The sequence below is a fragment of the Panthera uncia genome (genome assembly GCF_023721935.1).
Source record: "Panthera uncia isolate 11264 chromosome D3 unlocalized genomic scaffold, Puncia_PCG_1.0 HiC_scaffold_8, whole genome shotgun sequence".
NCBI lineage: Eukaryota > Metazoa > Chordata > Mammalia > Carnivora > Felidae > Panthera > Panthera uncia.
The window spans coordinates 57281310-57297051 of NW_026057586.1; the positions used below are offsets into that span (position 1 = coordinate 57281310).

General features: G+C 40.6%; 1 protein-coding gene across 3 annotated transcripts in view; it reads left to right on the forward strand.

Annotated features, from left to right (window-relative positions):
* PTPRM (protein tyrosine phosphatase receptor type M) overlaps positions 1-15742 on the forward strand; it is a 790291-nt gene that overhangs the window by 357587 nt on the left and 416962 nt on the right. For all 3 annotated transcript variants that reach the window (XM_049619708.1, XM_049619706.1, XM_049619707.1), the window contains exon 6: positions 12800-12974. In XM_049619708.1, the coding sequence (XP_049475665.1) occupies positions 12800-12974 (175 nt within the window). The remainder of the gene's footprint in view (positions 1-12799; positions 12975-15742) is intronic.

The window sequence follows — 15742 nt, forward strand, 5'->3', positions numbered from 1 at the left end:
CTATGTTTTCAGAAAGAGTTGTGTACTGTATGGCATATTGATTGGGAAAAGTAATGTTCTTAGCCATCCATATTGAGGACTAGCCCCATCTTTTAGATCATGAATGATGATGCAGGCCCTGCCGTCTTCCTCATATTACAGAGCCATTATTACAGCTTTAGAATTAAAAGTCAATCCCATGCCTTGCAAACCCAAACCTTGAAACTAAGAGGAAATGTCAGTCAGTGTCATGCCTCTTTGTTTCCCGTGGCTGGGTTAATCTAGGCAACAGCTGGATATTTGACTTTAAGACTTGTAATTTCATTGGTTTCTAACTACTGCAGTTACTGTATATATCCTATATTATTTGGATGAACTTCTCTATAAAATTTAAGTAACATTATTGAAATATTACAAATATATAATGAAATGGACTACATCTATCAGAATGAAATTATAAATTTCCGTAATCAAATTTTTACTTGAAAATGACTATAAGACTATCACATGTTCGAAGAATATGCAGCTTTGGATATCTCCATGTTACTTGGGCTATCCGTATATTTTTTTAGCCAATTTAAGTATACTTGTCGATGTATATTCATAGTATATGGTAATAGAAGTAAGAACTTATGGTTCTCCTATTCCAAATTGGTAAATATTTGGGTTAGCTTGGTTATGGCCTAGAAATCAAAGGCCAACAGTATCTTAGTTATTAAAATTTTAAAAAATGGGCTCCAGAAGGTAGAATTTTTGAGTTACTCAATTATTATTGGATTTAGATTACATAAGATGTTTTCAACACAATTATCCCGGGCCCTGCTGATAGTATTATGAACCCAGTGGTAAGAATTTCAGTCAGTATCATACAAATGAGCACATTTGCAAGTGGGATAATACAATTTTCCCTGTTGGATAAATGAAGGTGCATTTCAACCCCACATGTATGGCTAAGGAAGGGTGACTGGCCAGTATCTCCTCCAGGCTTGTGCGCTCAGAACGCCTTCAGAATGCCTGGGATTGAATAATCTGATCCAAATGCTGCTAACGTCCCAGACCTCAATTTCTTTCAATCATTGCTCTGATTATGGCAAAACTATTTCCAAGAGACTTAATATGTATCTTTTTGATGGTAAATTACTGCTCATTTAGAAGTCCTACAGTGAGTCCCTTGCATAAAGAAGGTTGTAAGCCTAATTTAAAGGACTGTCAGTACTTTTTTTTTTCTGTAGCATGCTCAAATTGAAATACACGCAAGTTTAAAGATACTCTTGCTTTTATACAAAGCTGGATTTAACCCCCTAAGATCATTTCCTCTCAGACATGGCCATTATGGTTGTTTCATTAAGGTAACAAAAGATGGGTCGGCAATTTCCTTAATAACCCTGGACGTGTAGGTGCCAGGCTGTGCATTAGGTATGGGCCTTTGTTCCTGACAATCATGTTCAAGGTTCTCTTTCGCTACGAGCTCTAATATTCTACAGAGCAATCTGGATTCCCATCTTGGTGATGCCACATTGTCCTGCTGTAATGCTTTTGAGAACATGGAGGGCCTTGGTAGGGCAGCCTCTTCGTAACTCGGGGAGAATTCAGAGAAAACTTCTGGCAAATTTTCTGTCTCTACCTAGTGTACGTTTTCATCATTTCAGTCTGCCAGAATAGCAGGAAGTTTCCCATAGGCTCTGAGATGCTTAGGATTACCAGAGGTTGTGAACACATTGTCCTATCTGGCCATTCCTGTCACGGAGAAAGACACATGGGAAAAGGAATCCCATGCCTTTTTCTGTCACTCTATATCAGAGAAAAGAGGGCCATTATTCCCCATTCTTCCCTGTTTATTTCTGACCTGAGGAAGCGTATCTGTGGATCAAAAAGCATCTTAAAAATCAACTTTTTCAGTCACCCATTCAATGCCTAAGTCCCTTTGATATAGCCATCAACCTCCCCTTGGATGCACCAGGCATGGTTTTTGTGCTAGAGATATTATAGAATTAAGATCTCTGCCTCTGTGGGGCTTGTATTGTAGTAGGGGGTGAAAACAATGGTCTCTGCCTCTGTGGGACTTGTATTCTAGTAGGGGATGAAGATAGTGATCTCTGCCTCTGTAGGACTTGTATTCTGGTGGGGGTAGGGGGAGACAATGATCCCTGCCACCATGGGACTTGTATTCTAGTAGGGAGAGATAGACAGTGGCCGTGATAAGTAAGCTATGTAGTATGTAAGAAAATGCTCAGTAGCATTAATAGAAGCAGCTAGGCAGGACACAGGGCATCAGCCGTGCCATGCAGGAGAGGTTTCAGTTTTAAATCTGGGGCCCAGGTAGGTCTCCTTGGAAATGTACTTGAGCAGGACTAGAAGGAGATGAAGGTGTGGGCTATGGGGATAAGTTGGGGAGGGCCTTCAGGAGGACCAAGGCAGAGAGACCTCAGGGGAGGAGTGCGCCTGGGTGGGAAAGAGCATGGAGCCCGGTGTGGCTGGAGCCCAGGTATCCAGCAGACTTGTGGGGAATCACGGAAGATTGGTATCAGAGTGTGTGTGGGGGGGTGGGTAGGACTGGTTGTGTACATTCTTGGAGGTCACTGTTATTCCAAAATCTAAAATGGAAAGTTCTCCATATCTAATTTAGTAGCAAAACTTGCCCAGTTTTGTAATTTGCTTGCTGATAAAACCTGACCTGAAACTTAAAAAAAAAAATTTTTTAACGTTCATTTATTTTTGAGACTGAGAGAGACAGAGCATGAATGGGGGAGGGTCAGAGAGAGAGGGAGACACAGAATCCGAAACAGGCTCCAGGCTCTGAGCGGTCAGCACAGAGCCTGACACGGGGCTTGAACTCACGGACCGCGAGATCATGACCTGAGCTGAAGTCGGACACTTAACCGACTGAGCCACCCAGGCGCCCCTGACCTGAAACTTTGTAATGGTTTGTTTTTGGTCCTTATAGTCACATGTTTTGATGAAGAAATATCAGTGTCCCTGCAGCATCACATACGACTCTTCTGGGCATCACATAATATACAGTATAGAAACCTTTTTAAAATTAAAAATAAATATGGGGTGCCTGGGTGGCTCAGTCAGTTGAGCTCCAGACTTCAGCTCAGGTCATGATCTCACAGTTAGTGGGTTCGAGATCCGCATTGGGCTCTGTGCTGACAGCTCAGAGCCTGGAGTCTGCTTTGGATTCTGTGTCTCCTCCTCTCTCTGCCCCTCCCCCACTCGCCCTCTGTCTCTCTCAAAAAGAAATAAACATTAAAAAATGAAAAAAATGAAAAATCTGAATTCTGGACCACAGTTTACCCAAAGAGTTTCAGATAGGTCATAGAGCCCCATGGCCGTTGACATTCCAAGGTAGTGCCTGCGTTGCACGTCTGGGCTTTCAATTTTGGAAGGCAGCTGTCCTCTTCCTCTTGGGTCCTCTGTTTCCAGGTGCTCACCAGCTCCTTACCTGTGGAGATAAGTGCTGTACCTTCCTCTGCGTAAGCCTACTTCTCATATGCTCCAGAAAACAGGGTGCCCAGAATGCTGTCTCCTGGGGGTGTCTCCTGGCACCGCCTCTCCAGACGCTTTATTTCTATTAATACGACTGAGAGCGGAATTAAGTTTGACAAAAATCTACTTCACAGTCTTCATATACATCATACAGTGATGAAGGTGGTCCAAAATCACGTCTCTAATTACCCACTTGTAAAGTCAAGGATGTACAAGATTGGCTTACATTTATTTTGATTGATATTTATCTTGTTAATTTAAATTCATTGCTAGGCTTTGTAGATATCTTTTCCCTTTATCCCATTTTATTCATTCACGCGCTGGTTAGTTGTCACCTGTGCATGTGACAAAGATACCTGTGACTCTGTCAACGACATTAATAGATGTGTTGGAGGAGGAGTCAAGGATGTAACCTGTGCCAAGGCTCCAGAAACACGCTTCAGCACCCATGCTGACAAGCAGCCAAAGACTCCGGTCATTCACAGGCTTCTAGTCCATCCAGCCCTCTTGGCATCTGTCCCACATCGCTCTCCTCTTGTCTACAGAGATGTCACAGGCGATGCCGCCTGGTGCCTTGCCAATAGCTGTAAACACTCTGTCTTCCTCCTTTCTAACAACCCAAGAAATAGGATTTGACACTAACAAAGTGAAGGGTGAGCACTGTCTCCTCCTCCCCCCATCCCCGATATCTCAGGACATTCTCTCATGTCTCCTCCATCAACCCAGCTGTGAATTGCTTCTTCATGCATGTTATCAATCATTGAGCTAATATAGAACCTAAAGTTACGGTGGGACCTGACAGAGTTTTTTCAGCCTCGGGAAACAAGGAGACTGTTATTAAAATGTAAGTGTCAGAATTTCAAAGGAGACAAATAAATATCATCCAGGAAGTGGGTCTTTCCTTCCTGTGTGAGTTACAACTCTTTCTCCAGTGTGGGCATTTGGTCTGTTCTCATTTCTGTGCCTCTGCTGGCTCTGTCCCCGACATCTTTGATCCTTTCTTCTGCTATGTGCCCTCTTTCTTCTGTCACCTCACCCAGCTTCTCTCCACTCCTTTATTTTTATTTTTATTTATTTTTATTTATTGTTAATTCTTTTAAATGTTTTTATTTATTTTTGAGACACAGAGAGACAGATCATGAGCAGGGGAGGGGCAGAGAGAGAGGGAGACATAGAATCCGAAGCAGGCTCCAGGCTCTGAGCTGTCAGCACAGAGCCCGACGCGGGGCTTGAACTCACGGATTGTGAGATCATGACCTGAGCTGAAGCTGGACAGTAACCGACTGAGCCACCCAGGTCCCCCAACACTGCTTTATTTTTAAATGTTTATTTATTTTTGAGAGAAAGAGAGAGAGAGACAGGGAGCAGGGGAGGGGCAGAGAGAGAGGGAGAGAGAGAATCTCAAGCACGCTCTGGGCCGTCAATGCAGAGCCTGCTGTGGGGCCCCCGATCTCATGAGCTGTGACCGAGATCTCATGACCTGAGCCGAAATCCAGAGTTGGACACTTAACCGACTGAGCTACCCAGGCACCCCTCTCTACTCTTTTTGACTGTCTGTGTTTACACTATAGCACCCCCCACCCCCCTTATTCACAGTTTCAGTTACCTGTAGTCAACCGTGGTCCAGAAACAGATGATCCTCCTCCTGACATACACTGAGGTCAGTAGCAGCCTAATGCTGTGTCACATGCCCATGTCATTCCCCTCCCCTCATCCCATCACGTGGGCATTTTGTCACCTCACAGCCTCACAAGGGTGAGTACGGCACAACATTAGACCGTATTCATGTTTTTACTCCAGTATATTGCTATAATTGTTCTGTTATTAGTCATTGTTGTTAATCTCGTACTGTGCCTAATTTATAAGCCAGACTTTATTATGGGTGTGTATGTATGTGTAGGGGAAAGGTAGTGTTTACAGGGTTCAGCACCTACCCGGGTTTCCGGCCTGTGCTGGGTTCTTGGAACACAGCCCCTGGAGATGAGGGGGGATGACTGAATCCGCCCCCCCTCCCCCCGCTTCTCTCCCTTGTACATCTCACTTTTCCTTCTTTTTTACTTGCATTGTTTCCATCTTCACACCTTTGTTCTCCTGTTGCTCCCCTGCCTCATTTAGGCTTTTGTGGTCTGTTTTCTGCTCATTTGGTTCACGTTATGTGATGCCTGAATATTTGCCAGACTTCAGGCAGCTGTTCCAGACATTTTCACAGTGGAATTTTCTGCTTGTGTGAAATTACTGATGATGCCACAAATTTAAATGAGATGCATCAATCTGAGTGATTAATCTTAAAGATATTTAAATATTGCCATGCATCCCTAATTCTAAGTATACATTTTAGTAGGTCTACATGCTCTTCAGTTAAATTATCTTAAGCACACTTAATCTTATTTAGTCTGGTTTATTTGTTCCATTTTTAGAAATATCCACTTGTGGATATTGAAGATGTGAATTTCAAGGAATATCGTTGCCTTGTGGAAAGAGGTCAGTATACGCTGCACCTCAGAATATTAAGAGAATTTATCATTCTTGAAAATATTAAAAATGGGATTCATTTTAATTTTACAATGCTATCTAGGAAAAGAGTAACTGAATTTGTACTGTGGAAGGCCTGCAGTACCACAAAAATAAATATGATTTTTTTCTGAATATTTGATCTTTTACCCAAGATAAGCGGAGAGGTGTTTTTCCCCCCTACTTTATACTGTTTTGGAAATATTGTAAGAAAAGATCAGGGATTCAGGCCAGTTTTCTGTCCTGTTTGATCTCTTTGTAATATCTGAAAGGAGATAGAAAATAACTTGATTTTAGGAGCCATTTGAACTCACTCTCATTAAAAAACAATTCTTGTAAATAGATGTTAACTCTCTGTAAAGCCTTTTGTGTTATTTATAAAAAAAAAAAACCTTTAAATTTTTCATTCTCTTTAAACCTACAATTTTGGGAATAGAGATTGTCTAAACATCATTTATAATAGTGAAATATGTGAATAATTTAAATGTATAGTGATAAAGAAATATATAAATAAATAATAGCTATACCCATAAAGTGGGAAACATTAAAAGGCATGTTTTTGAAGCCGTCTAAGGGTGTAAAAAATTCTGTAGATATCACAGAGATAAACCACACACATATGACCACCATTTCGTATTTTATTTAAATTAAAATAATGTGTCAGAAAAAGTAAACTAAAATACCCTGAAATATGTACAATATTTAAGTGATCAGATTATCTATAGTTTTTAAATGTCTGTTTTTTTTAATTTTTTGTATTTAAAAAAGTTTCTGTAGTAAGCATTAGGTTTTATTTTTATTTTTTTAAAGCTATCTTTAATTTTTTTAAATATTTATTGTCAAAGTGGCTTACATACCACACCCAACAAGTGCCCTCCTCAGTGCCCATCACCCATTATCCCCTCTCCCCCCAAAATAGTTACAAATATTAGATTTTAAAAATCCATTTCTCTTTTTATCATCTTTAAGAATATAATTTTTAGATCCCACACATGAGTGAAATCATATGATATTTGTCTTTCTCTATCTGACTTATTTCACTTAGCATAATACCCTCTAGGTCTGTCCATGCTATTGCAAATACCTTGCCCTTTTTTAATCGGATTGTTTGTTTCTTGTTGTTGCTGTTGAGTTAAAGCACTTCTTTACATATTCAAGATCTTAATCCCTATCTTATGTATGATTTGTAAATATTTTCTCCCATTCCATATTGTTTTAATCTCTTAATAGTGTCCTTTGACGTACAAAAGTTTTTTGTTTTTAATTTTGATAAAGTCTAGTTCATTTTTCCTTTTGTTGCCTGTGATTTTGGTATTATATTTAAGAAATCTATTCTGAATCTAACATCATGAAGTTCCCCCCCATGTTTTCTAATAAGATACTTACAGTTTTAGATCTTAATTTTAAGTATTTGATCTATTTAATTTTTGTATGCAGGGAAAGATACCAGTCCAGCTTTAGTCTTTTGTCTTGTGGATACCCAGTTTTCCTAACACCAATTATTAAGAAAACTATTGTTTCCCCTTTGAGTGGTCTTGGCACCCTTGTCGAAAATCCACTGACTGCATATGTAAGGGTTTGTTTCTGGGCTCTCTATTTTATTGGTCTGTGTCTGTCCTTATGCCAGCGCCACACTATGCTTTTGATTATTGTAGCTTTGTCCTAAGTTTTGAAGTTGAGAAGTGTGAGTCTTCTAACTTACTTTGTTTTGTCTATGGTAATGACTTGTGAATGGAGCTTTTGCTAGCCCCTAAGACCTAAACCTATCTGAAGGATTTGCTTATAGCTCTGACAAATCAGGATGCATGACTATTGTACATCTTCAAAAAGCCACAGGTTTTTTTTTTTCATTATCCTGATGGTCACTGTATTCATGCCCTATTGCTTCTCTAACAAATTACCACAGATGTAATGGCTGTATTTATCTTACGGTTCTGGAGGTCAAAAGTCCTAATATAAAGTGACGGCAAGACTGGTTTCTCCTGGAGGGTGGAGAATCTGTTCCCTTTCTTGTGTAGCTTCAGGTTTTGGCTCATGATCCCTTCCTCCATCTTCAAAGCCCATCACTCCAGCCTTTGTTTCTGTGGTCACATTTCCTTCTTCTGCATTTGGCCCTACCTTCCTCCTACCTTGTAATTCCATTGGGCCCATCTGGATAATTTAGTATAATAGTCCCATCTCCAGATTCTTATTTTAATTACATCTGCAAACTTCCTTTTGTGATGTGTAGAGAGCATATTCACACATTCTGAGAACTAGGCAGTAGACCTCTTTGGGGACAATTACTCTGCCTACCACAGTCATGACGAATGGTCAGTGTTGCTGACTGAGGGACACATAGAATCTCTAAAATATCTTTATTTTCCGTATTGGTCTCCCTTGTAAATAAAGACTAGTTGTCCAGTTTTAGGATCTGGGATATAAATCTGTTAGTTTAACAACCTCATATTTCTATTCTGCCTATGGAACATTTTTTTCCACTGGGGTTATGATTTTTAGAGTCAGCAAATATTTATTGAGTTGCATTTCTCGTGCGCTCATGTACACCAAATGAATGAGATCTGTTTCTTGACCTTGAGGACATTATATTCTGCTAGAAGAGGAAGATGTTACTAAAGTATAATAACACACTGTTTGTCGATTTGATTTCCTAAATGTCTTTAGAATCCTTCCTTCCTCCCTTTCATCCCTCTTTTTGTCATTTGTTACTGTGATTTCTAAACAAAATTACCAATTTCCCTTGACATCAGAGGGGTCCCACATTCTTTCCTTCAGTCTGTTACTGTACCCATAGATGTGTTCATGTCACCCCTTTACCTAAAATCTTTCCATTTCTGGCATCAGGATGAACTATAATCCTCAATTCTTTGGTGTGGCCTGTGTTGTGCTCATCTTTCTGGCTTCATCACCTGTCATTCCAGCTGCACTTTTTCTAGCTGCATGGGATCAGTTGTACTTCCTCTGTTGTGCCCTGCTCTCTTGGCTGTTGACTTTTGCAAAGCTTTTCTTTTCTTTTTTAAATTTTTTAACGTTTATTTATTTTTGAGACAGAGACAGAGCATGAACAGGGGAGGGGCAGAGAAAGAGGGAGACACAGAATCCGAAACAGGCTACAGGCTCTGAGTTGTCAGCACAGAGCCCGACGCGGGGCTCGAACTCACGGACCGTGAGATCATGACCTGAGCCGAAGTCGGACGCCCAACCGACCAAGCCACCCAGGTGCCCCTTGCAAAGCTTTTCTCACTCACTGGGCTCCATTTCTCCTCCTTTCCTTCCTGAGAAACTCCTGTGCATACTCTTGCCTGGCTTCTGGTAGTGCTTTCTAGAATGCTGACCCAACCTTCACAGCCTTCACCAGTGTGGTTCCCTTTTTCTGAGTTTGCTGTGTTTTGCTGTTCATTGCTTCTTACTAGAATCATTGCCTTGCTTGTCTGTTTTTCTAGCCAGACTGTAAATTCAGTTAGGTAAAGGACTCTTCTTTTAACTCCATGCTCCCCCTATATGATACAGTGCCTGCCTCATAAAAGAGTTTTACTAAGTGTTGGTCAAATGGGTGCTTGGATCCATACACATTTGAAGTATTCAATACAAAATGACCTGCAGATTTGAGCAAGAGAGATGATTTGATACGGATCCTAAGCTAAAATGATTACTAGTTAGCACTTGGTTTCTCCTTGCTATGTACTATTTCTCTTGAAGAAACTAAATCTGTTTCTGTATGATTTCAGGATGTGGGATTCAAAAAGAAAGCCCCCGTCCTGAGAATTCATGTATTAGAGTTGTAAGATTGTTCGTTTGAAGCTGTTTATATTAAAGAGTAAATCTGTGGCATGAAGACAACTAGGGAGTAAAACTCTTCTCGACATATGTATAAATCCAAAAAGGAGGTTTTCCTAAACTTGAGCCCTCTCAGTATAGCCTTGAATAGCTGTGAGTGATCAATAAGTATATACTTTAAAATTCTTTTGAATGAACCTTCTTTTGAAAGAGGCTTATTCTAGTAGGAAAAGTACTCCAGGATTACCGTCGAAGTATATTCTGACAAGATTCATGCCACAAGCGAGGAAATAAATAAGTAGATAGCCCTTTTTGTTGCTGTTATTAATAAATACAGATAGGAACTCTGCCTTTCTTTAGGGCTTAATTTTTTTTTTTTTTCAAAACTGGAGATTAGATTTTGTTCGGTTTGGGTTTTGGTTTGGAAAAAGACAAACTGAATTTTATAGAGTTAGTAGATCTAAGGGTAATCCTAGTGGTAGAATGTGATTATTTCTTTGCGAGGAAGGATGGGAGGCTGTATAGAATACAGAGAGGAATGCCTTCCCCTGTTGTATTAATTAATAATGCTAGATCGATTTTATTGTGTTTTGTTTTCCTAACTTCTTGGTGCCCTCCATCAGACCAAATTCAGGGGATTAGTAAAAACCAGGACATGCATAAGACATGTAACATATATATGGAACTTCATATTCGGATTTATAACTTTTTAAGCTATTAACAAAGCTGTTTTGACAGGTAATACGAAAGGTGAGGTTGGTGGAACTCTTCTTCCCCACTCCTGATGTTTCCTTCCCAATGGCAGGAACTGTACCAGTGCAGCACTCTGATGCCTTTTCCCTGCCCAAGCAAGAGCTGCCTGGGAAGGAAGCTGTGAGCATGCAGAGCCCAGCCCCTTCTTTGGGAGCTAACCCCCTGTAGGAGCCCTGTTCTTCCATCCTGTGAGTTTTACAGCAGCACCCAACATACGGGAGGCCTTGTGGTTTTCTAAGGTGGCCTGTGGCTGGGTGAGTGAGTCTGTTTAATTCTGTGCTTCACTATTAGCAAGCCCATTGTTAACTGCACATCAGCCATATTCTGCAATACCAGGTTCATTAGTAATAAAAGTGGTATTTTGACAGCCTGTCCACCTTCCTCCTTGCCATCACTCAATTAGTCCAGAATTCGGGTGGGGATGTGTGATGCCAGTCATGAAGCCAGTGTCCTTGTATATATCTTTGGATTCTCACAACTGCCCTGCAAGTGAGTTGTATCATCTTGTTGCAGATGAGGGAAGGGAAGCTCTGAGAAGGTAAATCACTTTAAAGGTAGCCAGGGCACCCTGGTCAGTCTAACTTCCAAATTCATATCCATTAGGGCATACTGCCAAAGAAAAAAATCATAGCTAAAAGCCTTTAAAAGACTTTGCATAATATAAATCACAGAGTAATATAGATGAGTTTTATTATGTGTAGCCTAGCATTTTCATACTCCTACATAAAAACACTTTAATAAGCCTGCAAGTCCCTGAATGCACGGGGGTTCCCTTCCCTCCCCTGTTGCACTGGCTGTCTTAACCTCATCCAAAGCTTTGATTTCTTTCTAACCATCTCGGGCTTCCTGCATAGTTTCCTCTGACTAGAATGCTTTCTCTCTCCCACCATCCCCCTTTGCCTGGTTAGCTCCTCCTTTCCCTTCACATCTCAGCTCACTTCTTCAGACTGGCCTCCCACAACCACCATATCTAAAGATGGTGATTTCTGCCAGTCATCTGATCTGTCCCTTACCCACCACTGGCCATCATTCGTGATTCTGTATTCATTTCCAGTCTCTTCTACTTCCCTCTAAGCTGCTGTGGGCATCACCAGCCACTCTTCTGTCACTCACCACTGTGAGCCTAGTGTCTTCACACAGTTGATAGCACCTGGTTGGCACCCAAAATGAGTTCTGGGTAAACAGATGGACAGAGTGCTTGGCATCATGCTTTAGCTGTGACGTCTGTGTCCACTGTTTTTTACTCAATCTTTGCAAATAACATATTCGAGATAGCCTCTTTCCTGATCATTGTAACTCACTGTCCTAGAACTGAAATGCTTGGGGTGCCTGGGTGGCTCAGTCAGTTACACATCCGACTTCAGCTCAGTTCATGATCTCATGGTTCATGAGTTCAGGCCCCACGTTGGGCTATCAGCTGTTAGAACCTGCTTCGGATCTTCTGTCTCTTTCTCTGCACCTCCCTAGCTCGTGCTCTCAGTCTCTTTCAAAAGTAAATAAAAACATTAAAAAAAAAAGAACTGAAATACTGTAGCCTTCTTTTGAAGTTTTAAACTGTAGGAAGCATAGAATGGATTTCCAAAGGTGCATAACTAAAGATGTGCTTAATGTGCTGGGGATGGTGTAAGACAAGGCTGATGCACTAAGGGAACATGCTTTATGTGGTTTTGAGACTATAGGATAAAGGGAGAAGCTTGTCTTGTAGCACTCAGGTAATATTAAGCATGTATTTGGTTTTTGTATGTCCTTGAAGAACATAAGAAAGCTTAGAATAGTCCATCAGACCTGTTCGGTAAGCAATATGCTAATACCTACTTATGTTTTTAATGTCCTTCTTAATAAATTGTTTATTTGTTCGTGTATAAAATGAGGTCAGCAATAGGGTGGTGTGTGAATTAATTTCATTTTCTAGCCAAGCATAAAAACATAGGATAAAGTATTATGCAAAGTCCAAGTGGTGATCGTTTGGGAGTGAAACAAAGAATTTTTCCATATGCATTTTTTTTCTCCTCCTGGTGACTTCATTCAACATAATTAATATCTTGAAGGGGCAAATGTAAGACATCTCTGCACACTTCATTTTGCATCCCTCAATCTCAAAAGTGTTGACCATGGCAGAATTTCAGTTGCCTGGCCAGCTGTTTTCCTGGAACTAGGGCCCCTGGGTAATAAACAACTAAACCAAGATCCACATGGAGATAACATGGATAATATGCTATCAGGTGTCTTCGTGTTTCCATATGACAGCTGATATTGTTTCTTTTTGTCCCCCCCTCCCCCAATTATACAGGGCATCGATGTACGAGATGCTCCTCTCAAGGAAATAAAGGTGACTAGTTCCCGGCGATTCATAGCTTCATTTAATGTCGTGAATACAACAAAACGGGACGCTGGAAAGTATCGCTGCATGATTCGCACCGAAGGAGGTGTTGGAATATCAAACTACGCAGAATTGGTAGTTAAAGGTATTTAACGTCTTTTTTATATCCCTGAATAGTCTATTAAAATAGACATGTCAGATGGTTGTGAGTTCATTATTTGTTTAAAGCTCAAACTTCTCCTTGTCTGTTTCCAAACAGTAGCTTGGTGACAGGTTACATTGATGGATTGCATTTTAAGTACAAATTTTGCACGTGCACAATATTTTTGAAAAATGCATTTTATTTATGTTGGTTTAGTTGCATACAAAGCAGCGACTGTGCTCTTGGCAAGTTCTTCTGCCGACTCTGTATACAGAGATTACAACCTATAAATTTTTTTTTAAGGAATGAAATTTTTTTTACTGATAGAAAATCACTTAAAATGCAAATATTCACCAGCCAGCGTGTTTATGATAGCAGGGTGGTTAATAAAATGAAGCAATGCCAGTATAAAAATGCTCAGTCATATCACACAAGCCATATTGATAATACTGAGTTAACATTCATAATGTTGCAGTTATGTTCCATTACTATATTTTGCGTGACTGAAAAATTGAGTCATTATATTCAGGAAAGGGCAGTCTGAGGGGGGGGAAAGAGGGGAAATAAGTTTCTTCTGCTGGTCTAATGCTTTTTTCGTGGGCTGGGGAATTTATGACATTAAAGTTGCTGGGGCTGTTCTTGGTCTCAGACAGAATAATTTGGAGTTCTAGAGGTACTACAAGGCATTTTTAGATAATTTCTGGCTGGCCATTGCTGTTTTGTCCTAGGAGAACAGAATGATGCCCGCTTTTGAAATTTTTTCCCCTGCATTTGTTAAATAGGAAACATAAAACTGATCTCTTTTGGATGGGTTAGTACTTTTTATCAGCAAATTTCTCTGTGCAAGCGGTTTTAAAGACTATAGGGTTCAAACCCCAGAACTAGCTATGCGGGCATGGGCCAGTGGCTTACCCTCTCTGTTTTTCTGTTGCCTCATGTATAAAATAGACATCAATAATGTCACCTGCATCATATGGCGATTAGGAAGGTCAAGTGCAAAAAGCACATGAATGGCACTTAGAACAGGTACATAGTGAGAAGCCAGCACCTGTTAGGGCCTTGACGGGGAGGAGGAGGAGGGCAAGGTGATTCTTACCCTCTGCTCCTGTATGTCAGTGATGCATGTTTAGAGATGCTTGTCATTACCACCTTTCTGAATTTTAAAACATATAAATGTCTGCCCAGCTATTCTCCCCCCGCCCCACCACACCCATAGTGAATGAAAATCTCTGGGGACATAGCCTCTGTTATAAAATCTGTACGTGATTTTGGCATATGCTTCCGTTGTGAAATCACTGCTGCCAATATTAGTCACTCCTGGCTTATGAGAGAAATGTTTATTGGTGAGGCTCCCCCCAGGCAGTATTAATCTGCAGCAACGACTAATGTTCTGCACATCGAAATATCTACTCCACTAATGTATTTTGCCATGTCAGATTCTTACGAATTTTGGTTTATGGTGAAACTTTGGCTGATCTGGCTAGTATTTGAGTTTAAGTTTATTTTATTTATTTGTTTGTATGTTTATTTATTTATTTGAATGTCTATTTATTTTGGGGAGAGAGAGAGAGAGAGAGAGAGAGCGAGCACGAGTGGGGGAAGGGCAGAGAGAGAGGAAGACCAGACTCAAAGCAGGCTCCAGGCTCTGCTCTGACAACAGAGAGCCCGATGCGGGGCTTGAAATCACAAACCGTGAGATCGTGACCTGAGCCAAAGTCAGACATTTAACCAACCGAGTCACCCAGGCGACCCTGAGTTTAGGCTTAATAGCTGTAAGAAAACAAATTCTTCAGAGTAATGCACACCCTACTTTGTAGAAGGCTCTTTGAGAAGCGAGGAGTCACAATGTAGAAATGGACACCATTTACCAACAAATCCAGTAAAGCAGCAGCCTCAGTGTTCCATGGCTGAGCTCTTTATCATCATTATTATTACTTAATGTTCATCTGGGCTTAGCTCTTCGTGACTATGTTCCGTTTTCTTATTGACAGTTGCTGCAGTGTTTCACTGTGACCAGCCATGTTCTTGAGGCATCTGCTTTATCAACAGTATAACATAAATCTAGTAACCTCGCTAAAAATTGCCCCTGTGGAAAAGTTCATTTGTTTGGTGGCATAAGTAAATCATAAATTTCTCGTCTTCCATAGCAAACATGACCACAAAAAATGAATGGGTTCTTATTCATATTGATGCAGCACGTTTTCCTGTCAGGACGAGGAGCGGTAGCTTGGCCCATGGTGATAAAAATGTCCAGGCACCTCTTTCTATCTCTGCACACAGTCAAAGCCAGGGATTATTGGCTTGCAGTTGTGGCTCAAATCTGAAATTGACTTTTCCTCCATTTGTAATTTTTTAAATGTTTATTTTTCTATTTTGAGAGAGAGAGAGAGAGAGAGAGAGAGAGAGCGCGCACATGAGTGGGGTAGGGGCAGAGAGAGAGGGAGAGAGAGAATCCTAAGCAGCCTCTGCACTGTCAGCACAGAGCCCAACACAGGGCTCAGTCCCATGAACCATGAGATCATGACCTGAGCTGAAATCAAGACTAATCAAGAGCTGGATGCTTTTACCCAATTGAGCCACCTAGTTGCCCCTCCATTTATAATTTTACAGCCATATTTTTCATATATTTTATTTTTTAATGAGATAACATGCTGAATTTTACTAGCATGTTACACTTAATAAAGTGTTCACTTGAGATAATTACTTTGAAATAATGCAATGACATTTTTAGGCCACCAGTATATAATTTAACTTTTTTATATGCACGTAAT